At 41.2% G+C, this 25,202-nt stretch overlaps 1 protein-coding gene across 2 annotated transcripts in view; it reads left to right on the plus strand.

The window, feature by feature from the left end:
* KCNK2 (potassium two pore domain channel subfamily K member 2) overlaps positions 1–25,202 on the plus strand; it is a 208,440-nt gene that overhangs the window by 87,942 nt on the left and 95,296 nt on the right. For both annotated transcript variants that reach the window (XM_034764515.1, XM_034764516.1), the window contains one exon: positions 13,344–13,458. In XM_034764515.1, coding sequence (XP_034620406.1) covers positions 13,344–13,458 — 115 coding nt within the window. The remainder of the gene's footprint in view (positions 1–13,343; positions 13,459–25,202) is intronic.

The raw sequence follows: 25,202 nt of genomic DNA on the forward strand, positions 1-25,202 counted from the left end.
TAATTTATAAGGGGGGGTTTCACTCAGTGGCTTGCTATGTGAAAGGGTCACCAGTACAAAAGTTTGAGAAACACTGATATATACACACACACACACACACTTTTTTTGTGGCTGCTTTCATTAATATGTTGCATTCTTGCTCTACAAAGACATTTTAGTATATATTGGGTTGGTGACCCCTACAATAAATGCAAATGCAGAAAGCCTGTCTGTGGGGAAAGGTGAGTCAGACTGAATTGTGTATTCAACAACTTTCTAACATTGTCAGTATTCTTATTTTATACCCAATATTCTATACCCTATGGAATATATACCTCACAGAATATAAAAATGAGAATGTTCAACACACTTGTCTATTGGGGAAAAATGGATTGGCTTCCCAGCCCACAGGTTGCTTCCTTACTCTGGAGTTATTCCTAAGAGAGAATGAAGTCAGCACTGCAATGTATTTTGGGATGCCTGAGTAGAGTGAGAACTTGGCAATAAGAGCCTTACTTTGTCATCTCCTGCCAAAGAGAAAATCGATTAGAGAAATGAGAAGAACTTTTTATTTAAATGCTACCCAATTAAGTGTAGCTCAGCTTCTAAGGTAGGCCCTTATAAAATAAAAAACAACAACAAAATCTGTTCATATTCAACGGAAAAGTAATTTAACACATAAGCATTAAAATGTTGTAAATAAAAGAAATGTCATCCCTTGATTAAAATACCTTAGACTGGTGTGTCCCAACAAGTGGGGTGTGAGCCAAAGTGGATTGCCCAGGGCTGACTGCTGGGTTGCTTCATAGCAATGAGGAACAAACAATCTGTGTGGATGCTAGGACCCAGCTAGAGTGAAAAAAGATGATATTTTGCTCATTCCTTCCTCCCTGTTGCATTCTGCCATCTCCTTTACCTCCTTATGCCTGAACAGAGCACAATGCTAACATGTCTGCTGGAGCCTGTACAGACTGAAATAATATCACAGAGAAGCATGAACTGCTCCAGTCATCTCAGTATGTTAACGCTGAAACCTATCGATTACACTTTAACTAAATATACCTTAAGACTTAAAACTAAAGATGTCATTAATGTTAATGACTATATTTCACTGCTGATTCTTTTAGCAGAAACATCTTACAAATGTGCTTATCCCGCATCAGAAACTGGTGGGGACTGTAATATCAAAATAAACAACACAGGGGTCAAAGGCACTGATTGTACTATTCATTTTCTTATTTAATTCAGGAAAAACCTACTTTTAAAAACTTAAATGAAGATGCCACATAGTCTCCAGTCTGCTGCACCAAAGTGCCCCAGAAGTGAAGGACTCTGTCACAGAATTTTAAGGCCAGCTTGCTCCAAAGTATGCAGGTTCTTCCTGAAAACTGACTTCCTACAAAAAATATGTTCAGGTTTTTAGAAATATTTTTGTGAACCACCTGGATGTATCTAACCTGAGTGACTATGACCCCATTCCCACAAGGTGATCTGTATGGCGTTCTCCATGGGCTCAGAGATCCACCTCTGCAGATTAGCTTGCAAGGCTAGGGTCCCTGTCATCATATTTCCATAACCTATGTCTGTCTTCACCCTAACCCTTTGTTGGTTAAAATCTCCCTTGTCTATGCATTCACCATTTAGACTGTGAACTCCTTGAGGTAGGAACCTGTCTTCTATTTGTCTTCTGAGAAAAGCTTAGTATGTTTGTGGGTGTTATAAAAATAACTGGAGCTGCATTCCTTGTGCCTTAACTTTCATCACCAGAATGTCAGGATAACTGCTTCCTATGTGATTAATTTCCTCTCTAAAAATATTTCACACTTTAAAAACGTATTTTAGCTGCTTTTACGCTTCTTTGTAACTAGAATATATTTTACGTTACACTGCACCTCTCCTCTAATTGACTTTTTGTCCTATGCATAAAATGTTTCACATCTTGTCTCTTAGTCCCAGGAAACTAATGCTGTTGCATTTTCTGAAGGATGTTCTTTAATTTTAGCCAAAGAGGCTCCTTCAGATGCAACCTCTCAGATTCAGTAGAAACTATTATGCAGTTAAAATGATTAAGTAGGATTTCTTGTTTCTCTTCCAGGTATTAAAAAGGTTAAAAAGGTTCTTGCTGTGTCATTTCTGGAGATATCATAATATATAACTGACCTGAGACACAGGGTTTGTGTAGGTCCTGAAATATACTTTGTAAATCTGAGATTTATAAGCTTGATTTATTAAAATTAGATCAGTTTTTATGAATTTCTTTTAACTGCAAAATTAAGGGCACCATTTCTGTGGGATATTCTATTTTGCACAGCTACCATGCAGGCAATTTTCTTTTTCCAGGGGATTTAAAGTGGGTGGTTGTTAACATTTATAGCCCAACACCACACAAAACAACACAGCATGCTGTGGCTGGTTCCCAGCTTGCAAGCAGCAGGTGTTAGGCTTGAAAACTTTGAAGGACCTTGCCTATAAAAAACTGATGCTGCAGGATATTCTTTTGGCGATTGAAACTGCAATTGCATCAGCTTTTTTATATACAAGGCCATTCTGGAGCACTTGAGAATTGAGGATCATAAGGAAGTGCAAATATCAAGGGTACATATACCTTCTTTATTGAGTGTTGGGAACAATTTGAGGTGTCTCATTTAAGGCAATTTACACATGGAAGCCCAGGTACTGGACTTTGTGCCTCCACCGCCATGCGTGCCCCTGCCACTCAAAGCACTTAGCTCATTCTTAACTGTAACTACACCTCTACCCCATATAACGCAAGCCGATATAACACGAATTCGGATATAATGTGGTAAAGCAGCGCTCCGGGGAGGGGGAGGGGAGGCTGCGCACTCTGGTGGATCAAAGCAAGTTCGATATAACGCGGTTTCACCTATAACGCCATAAGATTTTTTGGCTCCCGAGAACAGCATTATATCGAGATAGAGGTGTATATGAGTTGTCCCACCTTGTTGAAGTGTGGCCTATTTTCTATTTTTCTCCTCTTGTTTCCCCACCTTCTCGTGTTTCCTAGTTTCCATCCAGGTGCCTCTCCCTTTCCTAGATCCTGTCTACTCCATTCTTGCTAAAAATAAATGTCCAGATGCTATTATCTGCTTCATTCCATAGTCAACCGTGCCATCTCTGCCTGTATCCCTGATGTGCAACACCATAGTGTAGGAATCTACATTATAAGCAGGGTTTGGACTTGATCTTCTGTAAAAGATCTCTGTCAACAGTCTGGTCCAGTCCCTATTTCTGAATGGACACCAGTTTGTTCTGAGGGGATCCATCTTCTGAATCTAACATGCTGCTAAACTCCCTGCATCTAGGCAGTGCCTCATGACTATTCCTAGTATTGGGTCCCTTGTTTATGTACTGCCAGGAAACACAAGCTACTTTTGATTGCTGAGAAATCAGTGGGAACAAAACAGTATGTATTCTCTATTTAATCAGAAAGATATTTTAAGATGGTTTCACTTTTATCTCTGGATAGATAGCCAAGGAGTTAACTACTCAGCTGGACTAGTGCAGTGCTAGAATAGAGCAGTATTGTTTATAGTTGAAACAATACCAGTTTGTTTCTGATGAGTACTCATGGTTATATACTACATTGTTTCATAAAAGCATAGAGTAGACAAATGCAAATATTCACTGCTTGCACTCAGTACAACTTACTCCATTTTTGCCTTACTGAAGACACTGCTCAGTTGGAACTCTGGAACTAGGACAGTTGTCTTGTATTGTGTACAGGGGGAACTTGCTGCTTTAAAAGGCTGAAACTTTGTCTCTAGTTTTAGCTGTAAATTCACACAGTTGTGTATGGGAGCCTATCAGGCAAACCAGAGACAGCCTCTAGATACAGATTCCTATACGATCCCAATGTGTTGCAGTATGAAAAGGACAAATTAATGACTATGTTATGTATTTGCAAGAATAAAGTTTCTAAAATTACTGTATAAGGGGAATTCAGAGGACTCTGTTCCCTATCACCCAGGTCTGTAGAGAAGATGGGGAGAGACCCATGATGCTGCTGTCTTACATGAACTGGGGGAACCTTAAGCTGTTTCTGCCCCAGTGCAAGTTCGTAGAGGCCAACAATCTTCAGGCAATTTCCCAGCAGGATCTTGTTCATATGGCTATTCAGATTACCCGTAGAATGAGTTATTTAGCCAGAAGAGAGGTCACTCACAAAGACCTGGCTGCTAGAAACTGGGTCATTGATGATGCACTTTAGGTTAAGATTTCAGACAATGTGCTATCCCAAGACCTATTCCCCATGGATTATCATTGTCTGGGAGATAATGAAAACAGGCCAATGTAGTAGATGGCTCTTGAAAGCTTGGTTAACAATGAAATTTCCAGTGCTAGTGATGTGTGGGGATTTGGAGTAACACTGTGGGAGCTGATGACTTTGGGGCGGATTCTGTATGTGTATATTGACCTTTCTGAGATGGCTGCGTAGCTAAAGGATGGATACAGAGTTGATACTGAATTTAAAAGGGGATTCAAAGTTGACTGTGTTTTGTTTTAGCGCTGCTCTTATTTCAAGCAGAAAAGCTACACATTGAGTTTTCAGGTAAAAGTTCAAAATGTTCCTCAGTGACTTAGGACACTAAGTGCCAATTTCAAAAGTGATATAGGCACTTAGGGACTCAGCAACTCCCGGAGGCTGCTAAAGTGGTTATATTGCTTTTGAAAATGCATGTTAGGGTCCTAAGTCACTTACACACTTTGGAAAGTTCAATTCTCTTTACTGCCAAGGAATAGAACACAATGTAACCACGAAGAAAAGAAGTAAGTTGTGAACAAACTATTCTGAATACTATTAATGTATTTATTATTATTTATTATTATTATTGTATATTATGGTACCACATAGAAGCCTTCAACCAGTCTCATTTTGCTAGGTACTGCACACAGACATAATAAACAGAGTGTCCCTGGCTCAGTGACTTTACAATCTAGCTGCACCATATGAGGAGACAATAACAGGTGGATAAACAAATAAATTGAGGGAGGATAAGGTAACCAGAGAAACAATCCTAACTAGCTCAATAAGTGAAAGTGTCAGCACACCAATTGCCTAGCTATTGTTGAGTGGTTTATAGGTAGTGCAGTAGAGGTGAATTTTAAGTCAGAATTTGAATTATGGTAACACACACAAAATAATTTAGTCTACTAAGCCGGTCACATTTTACAATGTATTTTACAGTAGTAAAGTTAAGTCTGGGAACCTCCCTGTTAAAATCTTGTAAACCATCTCAAGAGGCTGAATGGAATAAATTTGAGTCAGTGATGATAAAAGTACAGATTATACAGAATTTCCATGATTCTAACTTTTTCAGGCTAAAGGAAAGTGATACAGCACCGCTAGAGATACACAGACTTAATTACACCACGGGATAAGTAGGGCTGCGCCAATGAAGGACAAAGTTGACAGGAAAAAGAAATTGTAAGTAAAGATGGCAGTGTCATGCCAAACTTGTGACAAATGAAATGGCTGTGCTTTCACTGTTATTACAGCAAGGCAGCACTCAAGGGGAAAAGCAGAAGATTGACAAATAAAATGGAAACCAGAATCAAAAATAAATAGGCACTGGCAATAAATATCTTGCTATTTGTACATTAAGGGTGAAATCCTGGCTCCAGTGAAATCAATGGGAGTTTTATACTAGTATTTTAGGTCAGTGCTTCCCATACTGTCAGCCATTGCTTCCTTGGGGAGCCACAAATGGTTCATGGGGGAGCCCCTGGTGTTTGGGAATAAAAAAAAAGTCCTGTCTAAAGAAACAGTTGCTCCTCACAAAGCCATAGGAGCATCTTATATTGTGACCAGGTGAAGTGCAAAATGCAAACAGGCACACGCCATAGGCAAGGCCCTTCTACTTCCAGCAATAGTAGATGTATAGAATTATGATTAGTGAGCACGCAGCCATGACACTGAAAACCATTCCTATGTCACATAATGCCATCTGTCGATGCACTGGTGGATGCAGAAAACGTCCAGGATAGACCAAGTTTATAGACCAAGGAAAGAGGAGTCAATATTTTGCACTGCACCTGGATGAATCCACACACATAGCCAATATGGCTCAGCTTCTATGTTATAAGAGATTTGTCACAGCTGGTCCAATAGTTGAAGAACTTCTATTTTGCAAAAAAATCCCAACCCAAACAACCACGGAGGAAATATTCAAGACCCTTGATACATTCATAGCAGAGGAAAGTTTCAAATGGACTATGTAGGTGGGTTTTGCACTGATGAGGCAGCAGCTATGACCAGAAAGACCAGTGGAGGTGCAGCACAAATCAAGTGGTGTCAGCAGCAGTCTGGATACACAGCATAATTCAATGCCAAGCTTTGGCATCAAAAAAGTTGCAACCTGAAGTACATGAGGCCCTTAAAATTGTTATTAAAATTATTAATTTTGTAAAATCCCAGGCAGTGAACACACATTGTTTTAGTATGCAGTATGACTAGATGAGCTCTGAGCCCACTCAACTTCTGTTTCACAGTGAGGTCTGGTGCTGGGGATGGGGGAAAGTGTTACAACCCTCTTTGAATTGCATGATGAAATGAGAATTTCCCCCCTGGGAAAACAGACCTTCCAGATTACACATGTAATGTGGACTTCTTGACTTACCTAATGGACGTATTTGGCAAATTGAATGCACTGAACCTAAAACTTCAAGGTAGAAGTACAAATATACCAGATATAAAAGAAGATCAAGGGATTCATGAAGAAACTTTGTCTTTGGTGAAGTCACATTGAAAAGGGAATTATTGAGATGTTTCCAGTGTTATCAGACTTTTTAAAAGAACAAAGTGCAAATAACCAAAATGCCATTAAAGATCAAAGATCAACTAATTTGTCTGGGTTGTATTCCCATTTTGATTAATATTTTCTTGGCGTTGAACATTAATCTCCAGATACTGACTGGATTCTAAACCCATCTCGGTAATTGTTGACTCCATTCCAACGTTAAGTTAAAGCAGAGGACAAAGAACTCAGTGATGAAACTATGAAAGTGCTGGTTCTGTGAGTTTGGATTTTCAGCAACGATTTCTGTGAAAATTAAACAGAGAAATAGTTTAAACTTGGAAACTGACTTATGTCTGGTGCTATCACAGATTCAACCAATCGTGCATCTATGCAGTTTGAACCAGGCCCATCCTTGTTGGTAAAATCTTAGGCTGTGTCCAAACATGCCATAAATCCATATTTTCAAATTATAGTTTGAAAAAACCTGAATTAGATTGGCTTTTATAATTAAGCATATATCATATAGTTGAAAAAAGTCACAAAACTGTCTAAACTCTAGTGTGCCTCTTGAATCTAGTCTCTTGAACTATTGAATCTGGTGTCCTGAGTTAGTAAAAATATTGTATTTTGTTCTGAGGAGCCAAAATATCTCTAAGTACTAAAAGGTTTGTGAACCATGCTTCTAGGTAACTTTGCGGTCGGTAGGGCAGACACATTAAAAAGAGAGATGTCGAAGACTATATTGGATGCTTTGAACCATATCCTTAGTTCTGAAATTAAGGATTTATATGGATTTATATCAACGGGAGATATTATTTGTATTACTGTAGCACCGAGGAGTCTTAGTCATAGACCAGGACCTCATTGTGCTAGGCTGTGTACAAACACAGAACACAAAACGATGGCCACTGCCCCAAAGAGCTTACAATATATGTACAACAGCTGGAGGCAGACAGACAGACTGACGCGGAAGGACAAGGAAACAAGGAGACAATACTGGTCTGCATCATAGGCAGTGGTCTTTGCACACCAACAGCCTAAAACAGTCAGGTTTTTTGTAGGCATCACAACAAAATAGAGTTTTGAGGAGGGATTTGAAGGTGGATAATCACAGGGCTTTGCGGAGGTTTACAGGGAGCTCTTTCCAACTGTGAAGGGCAACATCAGAGAAAGCACAAAGGTGTTTGTTTTAAAATGTAACAAGTGCATAATGGAGACTGGCATCTCTTGTCCCTTTGTGACTATAAAAACATCTTCAAGTTGTACCCTTTTGCCCAAGGGAGAAATCTCTTGAAGTAGTGATCAACTGCAGTGTACCATAGGTATGACATTGATAGTGTTAATCTGTAAAATATGAGGATACATTAACAGACCTTATACATAAGAATGATGTACTGTCACTGAAAACTTTTCAGGCTACAATATAAAGTGCAGAAAACATTTCGCATCTATCACGTTAGAAAGGTCAGTCTTGGTAAAACTGCTTAAAAACATGTGCATTGCTCTGTACAGTGTTACTGCAATACAGAAGAACCACAATAAAACATGAATAGTCCCATAAAAGTGTATTGATCTCCTGCTTTACCACATCACATACACACTAGGGAGTATGTTCCCGTTTCCAGGTGCAGGGATTTATGATCAAAACCCTTCCACATTGAAGTGAAACCATGCTGCACCTCTAAGTGTGGTCTGAGACTTACTGAATGTAGTACAGCAAAATTTCCAATAGCAAAAGGAATATTTTGTATTGTACTATTATTGTATAACTAAATTAGTATAACAGATCTTTTTGACATGTTACTTAAAATAGTTTGTCTTTCTACACTAAAATTTAAACAGTGATCAATACCAGGTGCACTCATTACTGTTACTGATGTAGAATGAGCTAGTGTACAGAAGGCCTTGTTGTCCAGATCCAATCCAACATTGAACTCTGATTTTTTTTTTACTCGATATATTTACAATCTGAACTATAGCTATTTAAAAAAAGGGACAAAAAGGTGGACCTGGAGAAGTATAGACCCATCAGCCTAACTTTGCTACCTAGAGAGAGATTGGAACAAATTGCTAAACAGTCAGTTTGTAAAGTATCTAGAGCAGGGGTGGCCAACCTGATCCTGAGAAGGAGCCAGAATTTACCAATGGCAATTTATATTGCCAAAGTAATGTGCCAAAGAGCCACAGTAATACATCAGCAGCACCCCATCAGCTCCACCCCACTCCCAGCACCTCCCACCCACCGGCAGCCCTGCCGATCAGCGCCTCCCCCTCCCTCCTTCAGCTGTTTCGTGGCATGCAGGAGGCTCAGGGAGGGGGGGAGTGGGAGGAGCCAGGGCACTGCAGGCTCTGGGGAGGGGTGGAGTGGGGGCAGGGCCGGTGGCAGAACCAGGGATTGAGCAGTGAGCACCTCCCGGCACATTGGAAAGTTGGCACCGGTAGCTCCAGCCTCGGAGTTGGTGCCTATACAAGGAGCTGCATATTAACTTCTGAAGAGCTGCATGTGGCTCTGGAGCCACAGGTTGGCCACCACTGAGCTAAAGGATAATAAGGTGATAAGTAATAGTCAACATGGATTTGTTCAGAACAAATCATTTCAAACCAATTTCCTTGTTTGACAGGGTAACTGGCTTAGTGGACAGGGGGAGTAGTAGACATGATATAGCTTGACTTTAGTAAGGTTTGACACAGTCCCACATATATAGTGTAGCTGTAGCCGTGGTCGGTCCCAGGATATTAGAGAGACAAGGTGGGTGAGGTAATATCTGTTATTGGACCAAGTTCTGTTGTTGAGAGTCCCACATGACATTCTCAAAAGCAAACTAGGGAAATATGGTCTAGATGAAATTACTGTAAGATGGGTGCACAACTGGTTGAAAAACTGTACTCAAGAGTAGTTATCAATGGTTCAATGTCAGACTTGGAGGACATATCAAGTGGGGTCCCACAGGGATCTGTCCTGGGTACAGTACTGTTCATTATTTTCATTAATGACTTGGATGCTGGAGTAGAGAGTATGCTTATAAAATTTGTGAATGACACCAAGTTGGGAGGGGTTGCAAGCACTTTGGAGGACAGGATTAAAATTCAAAATGATCTTGATAAATTGGAGAATTGGTCAGAGATCAATAAGTTGAAATTCAATAAAGACAAGTGCAAAGTACTTCACTGAGGAAGGAAAAATCAAATGCGCAAATTCAAAAAGGGAAATAACTGGCTAGGCAGTAGTACTGCAGGAAATAAACTGGGGGTTATGGTAGACCACAAACTGAATGTGAGTCAATAGCATGATGTTGCAAAAAAGGCAAATGCCATTCTGGAATGTATTAATAGGAGTGTCGTATGTAAGATGTGGGAGGTAATTGTTCTGCTCTACTTAGCACTGGTGAGGCCTCAGGAGGAGCACTGCGTCCAGTTTTGGACACCACACGGTAAGAAAGATATGGACAAATTCGAGAGAAAGTCCAGAGGAGAGCAACAAAAACAATAAAAGATTTAGAAAACATGATCTATGAGGATAGGTTGAAAGAACTGGGCATGTTTAGTCTGAAGAAAAGAAGGCTGAGGGGAGACCTAATAACAGTCTTCAAATATGTAAAAGGTTGTAAAGAGGACTGCAGAAATTGCTCACCATGTCCTCCAATGGTGGGACAAGAAGATTACTTTGCAGCAAAGGAGATTTAGATTAGATATTAGAGAAAACTTTCTAACTGTAAGGGGAGTTAAACTCTTGAATAGGCTTCCAAGGGAGCTTGTGGAATCCCCGGAATTGGAGGTTTTTAATAATAGGTTAGACAAACACCTGTCAGGGATGGTCTAGGTATACTCAGCGCAGGGGGCTGGGTTAGATGACCTTTTGAGGTCTCTTCCAGTCCTACATCTCTGTGGTTCCATATGTATGCCCTAACCCCATAAATAGAATATTAAGTCACAGCAGTTTATGTCTTCTGAGTACTGGCAGTAAGCATATATACAATTTACAGATATTGGATCTGATTTCTCCCCTCTCACCAATTTTTACACTAGTGTAACTCTGATTTACACCTGTATTAAGTAAGAGGACAATCTTGCCCCTTATCTTCATTTAAGGGCCCTCCATTTCTTATTTTAAAAATGTGATGATTAGGGTTAATAATTAAGCACTGCGTAAGAGCTAGACATTATTATTTCTATTTGTTACTATTTAATAATAATAGTATGCCACCTCTTTAAAAATATGCTAGTCTCTTTGGAGGATGGGAGGTGAGGGAAGACGAGGTTGTGCCTGTACATAACCTGTCTTTCAGAAGCATGGGGGAAGAGATCCCTTGTGTTGAGGCTGGGCACAGAAAGCCTGCAGCTTTGCTTTCAACCCCTGGTGCTCCATATTACAAACACCTAGTCCTGTTGTCTGAGCAATCAGTATGCAGCTGCTCATAGGAGCGGGTGCTTGTGAAATGAAATACAATGGTGGGGAAAGCAGACTAGAGTTAAGTTATGAATAGGCATCCAAACTTTTGAATACGCATCTGAACTTTCAGACCTTTGAGATCTGCCACTGCTATTTTTAAAGCAAATCAAAATTAAAATCTTTAAAAACATATAGTTGCAGTTCTTGGCTTCCTAACAGCTACTGCTCAAGCAACTGACCTTTGAAAGTAGCAAGTTGAACATGCTGGCTCTAAGGACTTGTGTATATAGGAGAAATTGACTGGCATAGCAATTCTAGAATAGTTCTAATTTTATTAATTTTCTATTCCTGAAAAATTCCCCAGTTTGTGTTGGAGTAAAAGTGATTTTATTCTGGAATAATTACTTCACTTTGTATTATTCTGGAATAAAGTCACTGGAAGAATGTCCACATGGAGAGCTATTCCAGTATATGGAATAACTAAGTTCACAATACCTGTGTTTAGGCCTTGGGCAGTTAAAACATTCACTTAAATATTGCATTCCTATTTGGTGGTTTTTGAAACACCAGTTACCAAATATAATGATCACGTGTAAAATTTGTTCTGCTTTAAGTGAATGTTACAGAATACACCCTTAATTTATATTTCAATAAACAGTTTAATAAGTTTTAAAATAGCATTATTTTCTCGATGTTTAAAAATAAAATAAATACTGGTATGTGTCTGCACTCAGGGCCGGCTCTAGCTTTTTTGCCACCCCAAGCAAAAACAAACAAACAAACTGGCAGCTGCAGGGAGCACGTGGAGGGCGGTCAAGGCAGCTCGCAGAGGGGTGAAGGCCGGTGCCTGCTCGCTCCCTCCTCCCGTGGGCAGCCACTCACAGCCTGCTCACAGCTAGGCGAGAGGGGCTCCCCCTCTGGCCTTGGGGTGTCTCTCTCAGCCAGGCAGGCGGAGCCCCCGGGGGCTGCAGGAGGTGCTGGCTCAGCCACTCCTTTAAAGGTGGCTCAGCCGGGCCAGGCTCAGAGCGGTGCAGGAGGTGGAGGCCGGTGCAGGCGGCAGAGAGTGGTGCATCCTGGGGAGCCTGGCGGCACGGTGAGCGGCGGGGATCGCTAGTTCCTGCCCCCCCGGGCCGGGGTCCATGCCCCCGCAGGGCTGGGCAGGGACTGGCGGAGCGCAGGGAGCTGGCCGGGGGCTCCGGAGCAGATTGGCTGGAATGCCGCCCCTTACAATGTGCTGCCCCAGGCACATGCTTTCTCATCTGGTGCCTGGAGCCAGCCCTGTCTGCATTGAAGACTGCTACACAGGGACTTTTTTGTGATAAGATAAATCTCAGTGAGTTGACACTGCAGGATTTGGGAATTTTTTGTGAAAACGTAAATTTCACAAAAATTGTGCTCATTCATTTCCACTGAGAGAACTGATGTGTTCGAGAAATACATTTTCAATAATTACCTGCATTACATATATAATAGTATAAATCTAGAGGTCAACTTATATGGATAATGATTGTATAATATTTAATTCTGAATTTGTGGTTATCATATTGAAGATTTAATAACCTTATCATACAATTAAAGATATTTAATTATTACATTTTCTATCCTCTCTGAATGTTCTTAATTACTCTGGAACATATTTTACCATTATTTTAAAGCAGACTTCCCCACTGATATAAGTGGGAATCTCTCCTTAACAACTGAGAGGATGATGTGGCTCTGTTTTTTAAAACTATGGACCAAATCTTGCTTGCCTTACTGACAGATAGTTCCAGGGAGTCAATGTGAACAGTAGTTGGGAAACTAAATTTAAAGTGTTCATGTAATATGTGTATTTCTGCATGCCGAGAAAGGGTTAAATTTTTAACTCTAATTGTTTTCTCTAGTTAGGGCGATCCAAAACCCATTGAAGTCAAGAACGTTCTTATTATTGACTTCAGTGGGCTTTGTCAAGCTGTGGAGTCTTGACACATTAAAATTCCAGTAGACGTTAAGGACTGCAGAAATTGGTCCTTTATGTTTGAGATTTACTCTAAGGATTAAATCCTGGCCTCATTAAAGTCAATGGCAAAACTCCAACTGACCAAAGTGAGCCTTTCCCTTTTTCATTGTTTACCTCTAATAAGTGGCTTTATCTTTGTGAATCTACTGCATAATGTATGTTAACATCATTGTTTATGTTTCATGAATATTGACAAGTATCTTTTTTAAACTTGCAGCACGTAGTGGAGGCAATAAATACAGGAATCATACCTTTAAGAAACACATCTCAAATCAGTCACTGGGACATGGGAAGTTCCTTCTTCTTTGCTGGCACTGTTATTACCACCATAGGTAGGACACAACTTATTATATTTTTACAGTACATGAGCTGTAATTTAATTTCAAATATGTATGAGCATGGATGGCAGTGGGGATTAATAGTAATGATGGCAAATCTTCTAATTTATAATAGAGTTACTCTGTTGCCTTAGGGATAGAAATACGAGATTTCCTTCAGGGATGCAGACTATCTAAGTGACCCATTAATGAGAAGTAGATTTCTGTGATATGTCTTTAATAGAATGTGAAAAAGTTTTGTGAGGCGAAAGTAATGTTTGAATTTAGTAGCTATGTTATCAAAATAGCTCAATATTAGATGTTTTAAATCAAATTTGTGCTTTAAGCCATTGTGGTATGCTGAGCTGCAGATCTCTGCAAACATGCATTTTTACTGTTGTCCTTTATAAATTCCAAGTGAGATGAGAAACTTCTAGGGATTCAGTTTAACCTTACTGAGGGCCGGCTCCAGGCACCAGCGTAGCAAGCAGGTAACTGGGGCGGCCAATGAAGAGGGTGGCGGCACGTCCGGCCGTTCGGCAGCAATCCGGCGGCGGGGCCATCACTTCCTCTTGGAGCGAAGGACCTGATGCCGTAGAATGAAGCGGCAGTAGAGCTGCTGCCGCTTGTGATCGTGGCTTTTTTTTTTTTTTTTTTTTTGCTGCTTGGAGCGGCAAAAATGCTAGAGCCAGCCCTGACCTTACTTAGGGTACGTCTATACTTACTTCCTGGTCTGGATGTAAGCGATCGATCTTCTGGGATCGATTTATCGCGTCTTGTCTAGATGCGATAAATTGATCCCGGATCGATCCCGGAAGTGCTTGCCGTTGACGCCGGTACTCCAGCTCAGCGAGAGGAGTACGCGGCATCGACGGGGGAGCCTGCCTGCCGCGTCTGGACCCGCGGTAAGTTCGGACTAAGGTACTTCGAATTCAGCTACGTTATTAACGTAGCTGAATTTGCGTACGTTAGTCCGAAGTGGGGGGTTAGTGTGGACCAGGCCTAAGGGCTGGTCTTCACTACAGGGAGATTGACACTGCTGCAATCGATGCAGCAGGGATCGATTTAGCAGACCCGCTAAATCAATGGCAGAGTGCTCTCTGGTTGACCCCGGTACTCCAGCTCTCCGAGAAGAGTGAGGAAAGTAGACCGGAGAGCATCTCCCATCGATGCAGCGCAGTGAATACACTGGGGTAAGATGACCTAAACTACGACTTAGTCTAACGTAACTTAGGTGGACTTACCCCCATAGTGAAGACAAGTCGAAAATCCATTATAAAAATGGCTTTCATAGTCAGACTAGCATGCAACAGCTTGGCTTGCTTTTCAGCAAGTTCCTGTTTGGTTCAATGAATCTCAGAGCTGCCAGATGATTTGTCTGTGGTCACATGCTTAGTCAGCAGTTGGCAACATAGACTCTTTCAAACTCTTAAGAGCCATTTCTCTGCTGTGCAGGTGTAAATAAAAGCAGTATTTGACTTTTTAAGTCCTTTGTTCTGACCTCAAGACAATGCAGCTTCCTTATATCCTAGATATTGATTTATGTATGTGCAGTCCTTTTTGTTCTCCTGTTTATTTTAAATTATGGGATAAGTCTGTAGGGGATAGAATGGGCACCCATAAAATATTTATAAATTTAAAGAAAAAATAAAATTATAAATGCAGCATGTAGTCAATTATGCAGATCATTTTAGCACTGTTAAATTTTTTATTGTAATGTAATCTTTACATACATTTCTTCCAGGAAAAGGATGCTCTCTTCAATTGTGTTTAATACAGTGACTTGAATTCCTCTTTTATATAGGTGCATTTTATATTCCATTTATTGGCTGTAAGTTTATATCTGTGCATATACATGAGTGTGTGTATGAGCATTTTGTGATAGACCCAGACCAGTTGGGAACAGCAGAATAGCAGAAGGGAGATATACTGGCCACTGGATAAGTAGTTTTCTGTTCCCTGAGTGACCAGAGCAGGGGCTGCTCCAGGCTAATAGACCACCTGACTCCAATTAACCTGCTAAGAGTCGGGTGAGGCAGTTAAGCACCTGACTCTAATTAAGGCCCCTCTGATGCTATAAAAGGGCTCACTCCAGTCAAGCCAGGGAGCCAGAGGAGAGGAAGTGTGTGTGAGGAACTGGGAGCAAGAGGTGTGCAAGAAGCTGCGAGTGAGTAGGCATACTGCTGGAGGACTGAGAAGTACAAGCGTTATCAGACATCAGGAGGAAGGTCCGGTGGTGAGGACAAAGAAGGTGTTGGGAGGAGGCCACGGGGAAGTAGCCCAGGGAGTTGTAGCGGTCATGCAACTGTACCAAGAGGCACTCTAAACAGCTGCAGTCCACAGGGCCCTGGGCTGGAACCCGGAGTAGAGGGTGGGCCCGGGTTCCCCCCATACCTCCCAACTTCTGATCAAACACAGGAGGAATTGACCTGGACTATAGCTTCTACCAGAGGGGAAGGTCTCTGTGCTGTTTCCTGACCCATAGGGTGAATTTGTGAAGCGAGCAAATCCGCCAATAAGCACAGGACCCACCAAGGTAGAGGAGAAACTTTGTTACAATATATATAATAATATGTGTGTAAGTCTGTAATGTTTTGGCAAGTCAAAAACAACCAAAATAATCAGCATATAGGATGAAATCCTGGCCCCATTGAAGTCAATTGCAAAATTCATATGCTCTTCAATGAGTCCAGGATGTCACCTATAGTGAAACATAAAAGAAATTATCAAAATATAAATGTCAATCTAATATATGCCAACAAAATCAAGGGAATTCAGAAGCAAGGCTATGACATTGGCCTTGAGTCACCCTACTTTATCTAATATCAATAGGCTTTTTTGCCTCAAATTAATCTCACTTTAATGGTGTAATATGTATTAGAAGTTGTCAAGAACTTATTCTAGTTCATTAGGGTTTTCTTTCTAAATTCCTCATTTCTTCCTATTATTTTGAATATTTTAAACAATAGGAAGAAATAAGGCATTTAGTTCCAAATAAACCAGCATGCACAGTCCTGAATAGAACTGAGTGAAATCAAAATATCCTTCCTGCAGGACATTCTAATATTTTAACCTTTTGTTTGTGACTCGAATCAGGACAAAGAATTGAAACATCAAAAACTTTTGTGGAATGACACATTTTTAAAAAATGATTTGGAAATGGTGAAGTATTTCATTTTGGCATTTTCTATCAAAACAAAACATTTTGGTTTTCCTGAAACTAAATGTGTTTTGTTTCAGTTTGTTGAACTGTTCCAAAATGTTTCATTTAGAGTCAATTCAGTATTAAACTGCATTCCCCTATGGTGGCACCAGGGCCGGCTCCAGCATTTCTGCCGCCCCAAGCAAAAAAAAAAAAAAGCCGCGATCGGCGGCAGCAGTTCAGTGGCAGGTCCTTTGCTCCTAGAGGGAGTGAGGGACCTGCCGCCTCCGAATTGCCGCAGGTGCTGCCCCTCTCCCTTGGCTGCCCCAAGCACCTACTTGTTAAGCTGGTGCCTGGAGCCGGCCCTGGGTGGCACATAGAAGTTGTAATTCAGGTTTGATGCCCCAATTCTTTCCTAGGCCCATACGCCCTGGCCAGGAGACCTTTCAAGGAGCCATATGACTTCCTTGATGTATCATCCTGCTTAGGCACAGGAGAGAAGTACTGTGGACAGCAAGCCTGCTCCATAGAAAAGAATGGGGGTATTAGGCCTCAGAATTACATCTCCCATGAGGCAATGTGTCACAACAGGGAAATGCAGTTTAATTCTGAACTAACTTCAAATGCAACATTTTGGATCAGGTCAATAAGCCAAAATAATTAGATTTGGTTGAAATGACCCCAGATTAAACATTTTGTATCACTTTTCCTAGCAGAAAATCAAAACATTTTGGCAAAATCAAAATAATTCTTCAGAAATTTCAAACGTGCAGAAACCGCATTTTCCACTGATGGAAAATTCCTGACCAGCTCTTGTCCTGCACAAAGGCTTATTTTTGTTTCTAAGTAATATAGGCACTACATTAAGAACTATGTTTGTTCTTTTGTTTCCTAATCCTTCCTAGATTAATAAACAAAATTCTAAACTGAATTAGGCAATAGAAATTATCCTCACTTCTAAAATGTACTAGTTACCCCCACCCAAAGTCATGGCTTTACATTGTAACATATTTGACATCATATCATCCCATTGTGACACAGAGGTCATGTCTACACTTACCGGGGATTGACTCTGCTGCAATCAATGCAATGGGGGTCGATTTAGCAGGCCTAGTGAAGACCCGCTAAATTGATGGCAGAACACTGTCCGGTTGACTCCGGTACTCCACTGGAATGAGAGGAGTAAGGTAAGTCAACAGGAGAGTGTCTCCCATTGATGCAGCATGGTGTAGTGCTGTAAGTCAACCTAAGCTACGTCGACTCCAGCTACATTATTCACGTAGTTAGAGCAGCGTAACTTAGGTCGACTTACCCCGGTAGTGTAAACAAGGCAAGGGATGCAAATTGATGATGGTGCAGAGGGCTTGTGATGTGCTGGAAACTTGGCTGCCATGAAAACCCTGAGAGAAGTGATTAAATCAGAACTAGTGTTAATTTATGCTGTGATTTTGCTGGTCCTGCAAAAAAGTATTCTCAGTGTGTGATTTGACTCCTTATAGCGTGATGACATGTGATCAAGTGATACTGAGTCTTGATGTTACAGAGCCTGAAATACATTTAGGAATTTCTGTCCTAAATGTATTTCAGGCTCTGTAATATCAGGACTCAGTATCACTTGATGAAACTGAGGCATTCCTGCCAATTTTGGTACAGATGGCAGTTACCAAATTTGATATTTTAAATGTTCATGAGACTGAAAATGCAGGCCATGGACATCCCCAAAGAGTTTTCATGTGATAGTCTATGCAGAATTCCAGAGGGAACTTTATAATTATTTTCTTATATTTGTTCATTCTTTAATAACAAGCAATACCTCAGCCATGTACTTGAATACATGAGAAAGATATTACTACCATTTACAGAAAATTATAGCTATTAAGTATAACAGCTGACAGCACATTCCCTGATTTTCTTAATTGCTCATCTATATAGATCTTTATCTAATCATTTCTACCACACTCATCACTGTAGCATCTAGGCATCTCAGAATTCTTAAGGGGACTGAAAGGTTTGCCTCTATAGAACTTTTGTTTAAACCTTCTCCCAGGGGTACAATTCCTGTTATATATTTATCCATCACTGTCAAGTAGACTGGCTACCACTTACCTGGAGGGATTGACAAACCTATAATTAGCGATTCATCATGGTGGTTGAACCTTTTTCTCTGCCGCACAATCAGAGGGACTAACAGGGAAAAGAGTTTTCAATTGGGTAAATTCAAATACTATAGTGATGGAGCCACACGAGTACATAGATAGATAGAGCTGTTCAAACCATGCCAATTTTGACAGACTTTCTAGGTGCTGTTGATGCATATGGTTTCACATTCTTTGAATTTCATTTAGAGTTTCAGATTCACTCAAACCCAGAATGATGTGGGCAAAGCAAGCACAAGCTATCAGCATTCATTATAGCTCTGTGCATTGCAGCTGGGTTCCTGGAGCAACAGTTTTTTCAAACCCAGAAGTGAAGCTAGTGGCTACTTGAAATTCTCATTTGAGGTATGCAGTTAGGTGAGAGAGGTTGGACTGAGAGGAGAAGGAAGCAGCTCAGCGAAATCTCACTAATGGCTCTCTGGCTGGGGTATCCAAAATTACTGAATTAGAAACCAATGAACAAAAAGCAAAGATAACACACGAGCATTTATTTTAATTTTAATTACGTTTCAATTTTAGGGTTTTTTTTTAAATAGGTGACTTTGCCTTGTAAAAAGTGTGAGAAAAGAAGCAGGATGATGCAGATGCCATGGCCCCATGTGGTCTCTGCTGTATCCCTTTGAGCAGAGAAAGATTTTGAATATAGGAACCCTTTATGCTGGTTGTGTCTGACTGCAACAGAAGTGTGGCATGGGCTGGTGGAGTCTCATTGAGGGAAACGCAGCTCTTTGATAACAGCTCAGCACGACCCAAGGCTGGTGAGTGCAGGATCCTATTGCCAACAGCAGAATGGTGAAGTATGCAGAAATCCCTACTGCAAAGCCAGCAGATAGTTGTTGTCTCAGCTGCTGAGGAAGATGAGGGTGAAAATTGAGCATGTCAGCCAGCAAGAATGGACCATAAAGGAGAGAGGGAGGGATGGCTGAGAGATGGCTGATGTTCAGAGGGAAGTAGAGGGAATGTGACACCGGGAAGTGTGTCAAAAGGAACTGGTCTTGGCTTTGTTCATCAATGTGAGACCCTGGCCCAAGAAGGGACCTCAGAGGCTAACATTGGTGTTCCGTAGTTGCTGGGGGCAATTTTTGTTACAGGTATGGCAAAGAAATGGGAAACAATTAGGCCACTCTGGGTATATACACAGAATAGATGGTGGCTGCCTGGAACTCATGTCTCCCTGTTTAGTTTCATATAGAAATTATATCCCTCTGTTACCTCTTCACAAAGAGGTAAGTAACAGAGGGACATATCAAGGGTTGTTGGGTCACATGTTGGATCACGTTTGATGAAAAATATAAGGTAGCTATGCTATTAAGGCATTCCTGATCCAGGACCTTTGTACAAAATAAGTTAAGAAATACATAAAACTTGAGGTTGCACTGCGGATAGGGGAAAAAAAAACTTTTTCACCATTCCTTTCTGCTCTGGACAGTCTTTGTTGCCTGTGCACATTCAGTTTTGCCTACCCTTGGTAGGAAGCTGGAAGGAGAAGAACTAATAGGCCTGTCTCCATGAGAAGAACCCTTACATCTTAGATCCTGGGAAAATTCACTGCTGGATAGCAGGTGAGGAAAGGGGAACTCTCTCTCCAGAAGTCCAGTTTCAGACCTACATATAGAAAAGTAAAAAGAAACATGTTAGATGAAAGTTTCAAGACCCTCTGCAGTCCCTCAAGCTCACTTGGCTTTTTCCCTATGACAGCTTTCGCATCATACAAATCCATCAGTAATAATGTTCATAATGAAAAAATGCCCATAGACTCCTACAAATATCCCAGCTCCACCACAGTCAGCTGTAATAATGCTGCTTTTTCTCCAGGCTGTCTACAATGACTTCTTGAAGCATCAGAATTACACAAACAACAGGAATAATATTTAATAACTATAATTTTTTAAACCACCAGAGAATGTAACATCTTACACAGCAGTTGTGGGGTAGAATCCGGTGTCTCGAGGGTTGGCTGCAGCTCCATTGCACACCTATTTTTAGGTCCTCCCATATGTAAGAATCTAATGGTTCCACAGGTAACTTCTGAGCTCTGGAGTATACTTTTTAGGTGTATTGGTGCCCCAGCCAAAGAATTTTCTTGGCAACCTCTATAACCAAGTCTACAAAGCAGATTGCTTCATTTCTTTCTCCCCCTTATTCTCTCAGTCTTCTTTTCACTCTCTTTTCACTAGCCTCTCCATTTCTCATCAACTTGGGTTCTGGCTGGCTCGCCATCCAGAATTGTTATGTGCACCTGAAACTTGATGTCTTGGGTGAAAATGCATATCCCTTGCCTGAAACCACCAATGTTTGCACTGATCCCATACATGACAATATGGAACTTAGATTTCCAATACAATGCACTGTAATACTAAAACTCTCGTGCTTTTTGGCTCCAAATCCCTAGATCCTTATTACAGATATCAAGTGTTATCATAAAGCATAAAGAAATATGCATATTTTCATGAAATAAAATGCAGACTTTTTTTTTTTTAAAATTCTGTTTTAGGAAACAATTGCAAATAGCAAACAATTGTTGGTATTCTAGAAGGCAGATCATGTTAGTCTACAGATCTGAACTAGCATTTGGCAGACAAAATTAAATTTTGTAATTTCACATTTGTAATTAGATGTCTGGTCTACATAGGTTCAAATACAATTTCATCATGAAGAATGTTGCCTGTAGCTCTGTGGAAGAATGTAACTCTGTGGATGATAGTATTTTTATGAAATCAGCACTTTTTAAACAACTCTTGTTATCTAGTTTATTGATTTGACTCAATTGTAAAATGGTACTGCTAACTGTCTTTGCTGGCAGACTTTCACTGCAGCTGTAAGGAATATGTGTTAACTCAGTAACCAAAAGCATAAAAATATTGTATAATGCCAAATAGTCATTGTAGAGATCTGAGTTTGCAAATGACCCTTCTCCTTGGCTCAGCTGGATAAGGTAGTATCATCCACTCATCTCCATCAAATTATTCTCTTTTTCATTTTTGGTGTTACCCAGCAGCAAAAGCGTACAGTGTAGTTTTTAGTGGCACCATATAATTTAAATTAAACAGATGAAGTAACATCTTTCCACCTACACTTATCTCCCCTCCAAACAGCCACACAATTTAGAACAAGCCCTGGAATGAGGGGTCATTTGTATTGTTCCCATAAACATTTGAGTGAGCTGTCAAGGATCAATATAAATATTACATTTCAAAAGAGTACTGGCATTAGTTTATCTGCTTATAAATGCTGAGACCTCATAACGATAAAGAATATATAATATAGTTGGCCAAGAAATGTTCTGTTATGTGATTTTTTTTTCCATCTTGGCATAGTTCAGACCTTTACAATGCAAGGCTATCACTTGAACAAAACTAGAATAAATGCACTAAATTTTGCTGATGCAAATTCCTGTGGGGCATTCCTCTACTTGAGTGCTACAGAAACTGGCTGTCAAAGATTAATAGGATGTTGCAATAACCTACTGTCAGAAAGCAACAAGTGTTAGCTTAATTAACTTCATACAAGGAATTGGTGTATAGATATATCTTAAAACAATGTATAGATTCTATACAGCTGTGAAATCCACCTTACCAGATGCAATTGCAAAGGGAAATCTGAATATGATAGGACTGTATGAGATGTTATCAGAAAAACAGTCTACTACCTGTTTTTGTGTGTCTGAAAATTTCTGCTTATGAGGAACTCAGGGATTTTTAAAATGTAAAAATGCCAAGAATACTCTCTAGGCTTTTCTACTTTGAATTAACGTATGCCACATCATGGGCCTACTTCATCCCCCTTGTAAATATCTTGATGTCAGTGGGTTTCTTGTCAAATTCTTCTCTGGCTTTTCCTCAAGTTATTTCATTTTTTCTGCATTGTGACCTTTGCAGTATGTGACCGATGGGACTTTGCCAGCCAGAGAACCTTCTTCCGTTTTCTATCCAGGGTTCCAGTTAAGGCACCATCAAGCTACAGCAGTGAGCCTTCCCTCTACTACTGGCTTGGAAATGCAAAGGGTTAAGTAGAGGTCACGGAGCTTCTGACAGGGATATGTTTCTGGGGGAAAGGGGAGAGTAACCTGTTGCAGATATTCATAGGGGTGGTGCAGGCAGAAGGTGGCAGAGAAGCAGATGGTGTTATGAGTATGTGGTGATGAGAGACATTTCATGGGTGGTTGCTAGGGGATGAAGGGTTTTAGGAGCTAGAACTAGATGTGGCCCTCCACCTCTTACTTTGCACACAACCCACACCTCATTTCTGCTCTTTAGCAATGCATTTTTTCTATCTTTAAAAATATATTATTCTAACATAAAGAACTATTTTGTTTAAAGAAATCCTACCTACGTGCCTTTAACACTCAGTTTTTTCTTTAGTTTAATTTCTTGCCTGCCTTTCCATCCACTCACCCCAGTTCTTATATAAAACATTGTATTAAATAGCTTTGTAGATACTATCTTCTCCATTCTCATTTTTATATGTCTGTTAGATCTCTGCTTCTAGTCTGTTGAATTGTACAGGGAGCTGGTAATGCCGTCTATACTTAGGGTGCCCAACATTTCCCATTACAAGATGCTATTTATGGTCACTTATAACTTAACCAAACTTTAACCATTTTGGCTGAAATTTTCCATGCGGGTGTCAGCCTCAGGATAAGTATTTTTGGAAAGTTTCAGCAAAAATGGTTCAGCCATTTCTAAAAATAAGATTACAGAAAAATAAATTGTTTTGCCCATGTTAAAAAAACAAACCTTGCAATTGTTTCAATGAAAATCTCTAGCACCTTCATGCTTGAGAGCAGAGAATTGAAATTTGGCAGAGGAGGTGCCTGTGTTGTTAAGGACAAGGAATCCATTTTGAAGCACTTGGAGGAGAGGAAGGTGACCAGGAACCATCAACGGGGATTCATCAAGGGCAAATCATGCCTGACCAATTTGATTGCTTCTATTATGAGATAACTGGCTCTGTAGATACAGGGAAAGTGGTGGACGTGATATACCTTGACTTTAGCAAAGCTTTTGATACGGTCTCCAACAGTATTCTTGCAAGCAAGTTAAAGAAGTATGGATTGGATGAATGGACTATAAGGTGGATAGAAAGCTGGCTAGGTTGTCAGGCTCAATGGGTAGTGATCAACGGCTCGCTGTCTAGTTGGCAGCGGGAATCAAGCAGAGTGCTCCAGGGGTCAGTCCTGGGGCCAGTTTTGTTCAACATCTTCATTAATGATCTGGATGATGGGATGGATTGCACCCTCAGCAAGTTTGCAGATGACATCAAGCTGGAGGGAGAAATATGCTGGAAGGTAGGGATAGAGTCCAGAGTGACCTAGACAAATTGGAGGACTGGGCCAAAAGAAATCTAATGAGGTTCAACAAGGACAGGTGCAGTGTCCTGCACTTAGGACGGAAGAATCCCGTGCACTGCTACAGGCTGGGGACTGACTGGCTAAGTGGCAGTTCTCTAGAAAAGGACCTGGGATTACAGTGGACGAGAAGCTGGATATGAGTTAACAGTGTGTCCTTGTTGCCAAGAAGGCTAACGGTATATTGGGCTGCATTAGTAGGAGCATTGCCAGCAGATCGAGGGAAGCGATTATTCCCCTCTTTTCAGCACTGGTGAGGCCACATCTGGAGTATTGTGTCCAGTTTTGGGGCCCCCACTAGAGAAAGGATGTGGACAAATTGGAGAGAGTCCAGTGGAGGGCAACAAAAATGATTAGGGGACTGGGGCACATGACTTATGAGGAGAGGCTGAGGGAACTGGGCTTATTTAGTCTGCAGAAGAGAAGAGTGAGGGGGGATTTGATAGCAGCCTTCGACTTCCAAGCAGATGGAGCTAGGCTGTTCTCAGTGGTGGCAGATGACAGAACAAGGAGTAATGGTCTCAAGTTGCAGTGTGGGAGGTCTAAGTTGGATATTAGGGGAAACTATTTCACTAGGAGGGTGGTGAAGCACTGGAATGTGTTACCTAGGGAGGTTTTTAAGGCCCGGCTTGAGAAAGCCCTTACTGGGATGATTTCATAGGTGTGCGCAGCCCATTTCATTAGAGTGTGCACCCAGGGAGCACCGCCCTAGCCCCGCCCCTGCCCTGCCCTAGTCCTGCCCCATCCACTCCCTCCTACTTCCCGCCCCCTGACTTCCCCCCTCAGAACTCCCAACCCCCCCTGCTCCTTGTCCCCTGACTACCCCCTCCTGGGACCCCTGCCCCTAACTGCCCCCCCAGGACTCCACCCCCTACCTAAGCCTCCCTGCTTCTTGTCCCCTGACTGCCCCCCTAGAACCCTACCCACTACCTGTCCCCTGACTGCCCCAACCCTTATCCACACCCCTGCCCCCAGACAGACCCCCAGGACTCCCACGCCTATACAACTGCTCCCCACCCTCTGACAGGACCCCCAGAACTCCCGACCCATACAACCCCCCCACTCTCTGCCTCCCCCAACCCCTCTCCACACCCCTGCCTCCTGATAGCCCCCC

The sequence above is a fragment of the Trachemys scripta genome, chromosome 3 (genome assembly GCF_013100865.1).
Source record: "Trachemys scripta elegans isolate TJP31775 chromosome 3, CAS_Tse_1.0, whole genome shotgun sequence".
Classification (NCBI taxonomy): domain Eukaryota; kingdom Metazoa; phylum Chordata; order Testudines; family Emydidae; genus Trachemys; species Trachemys scripta.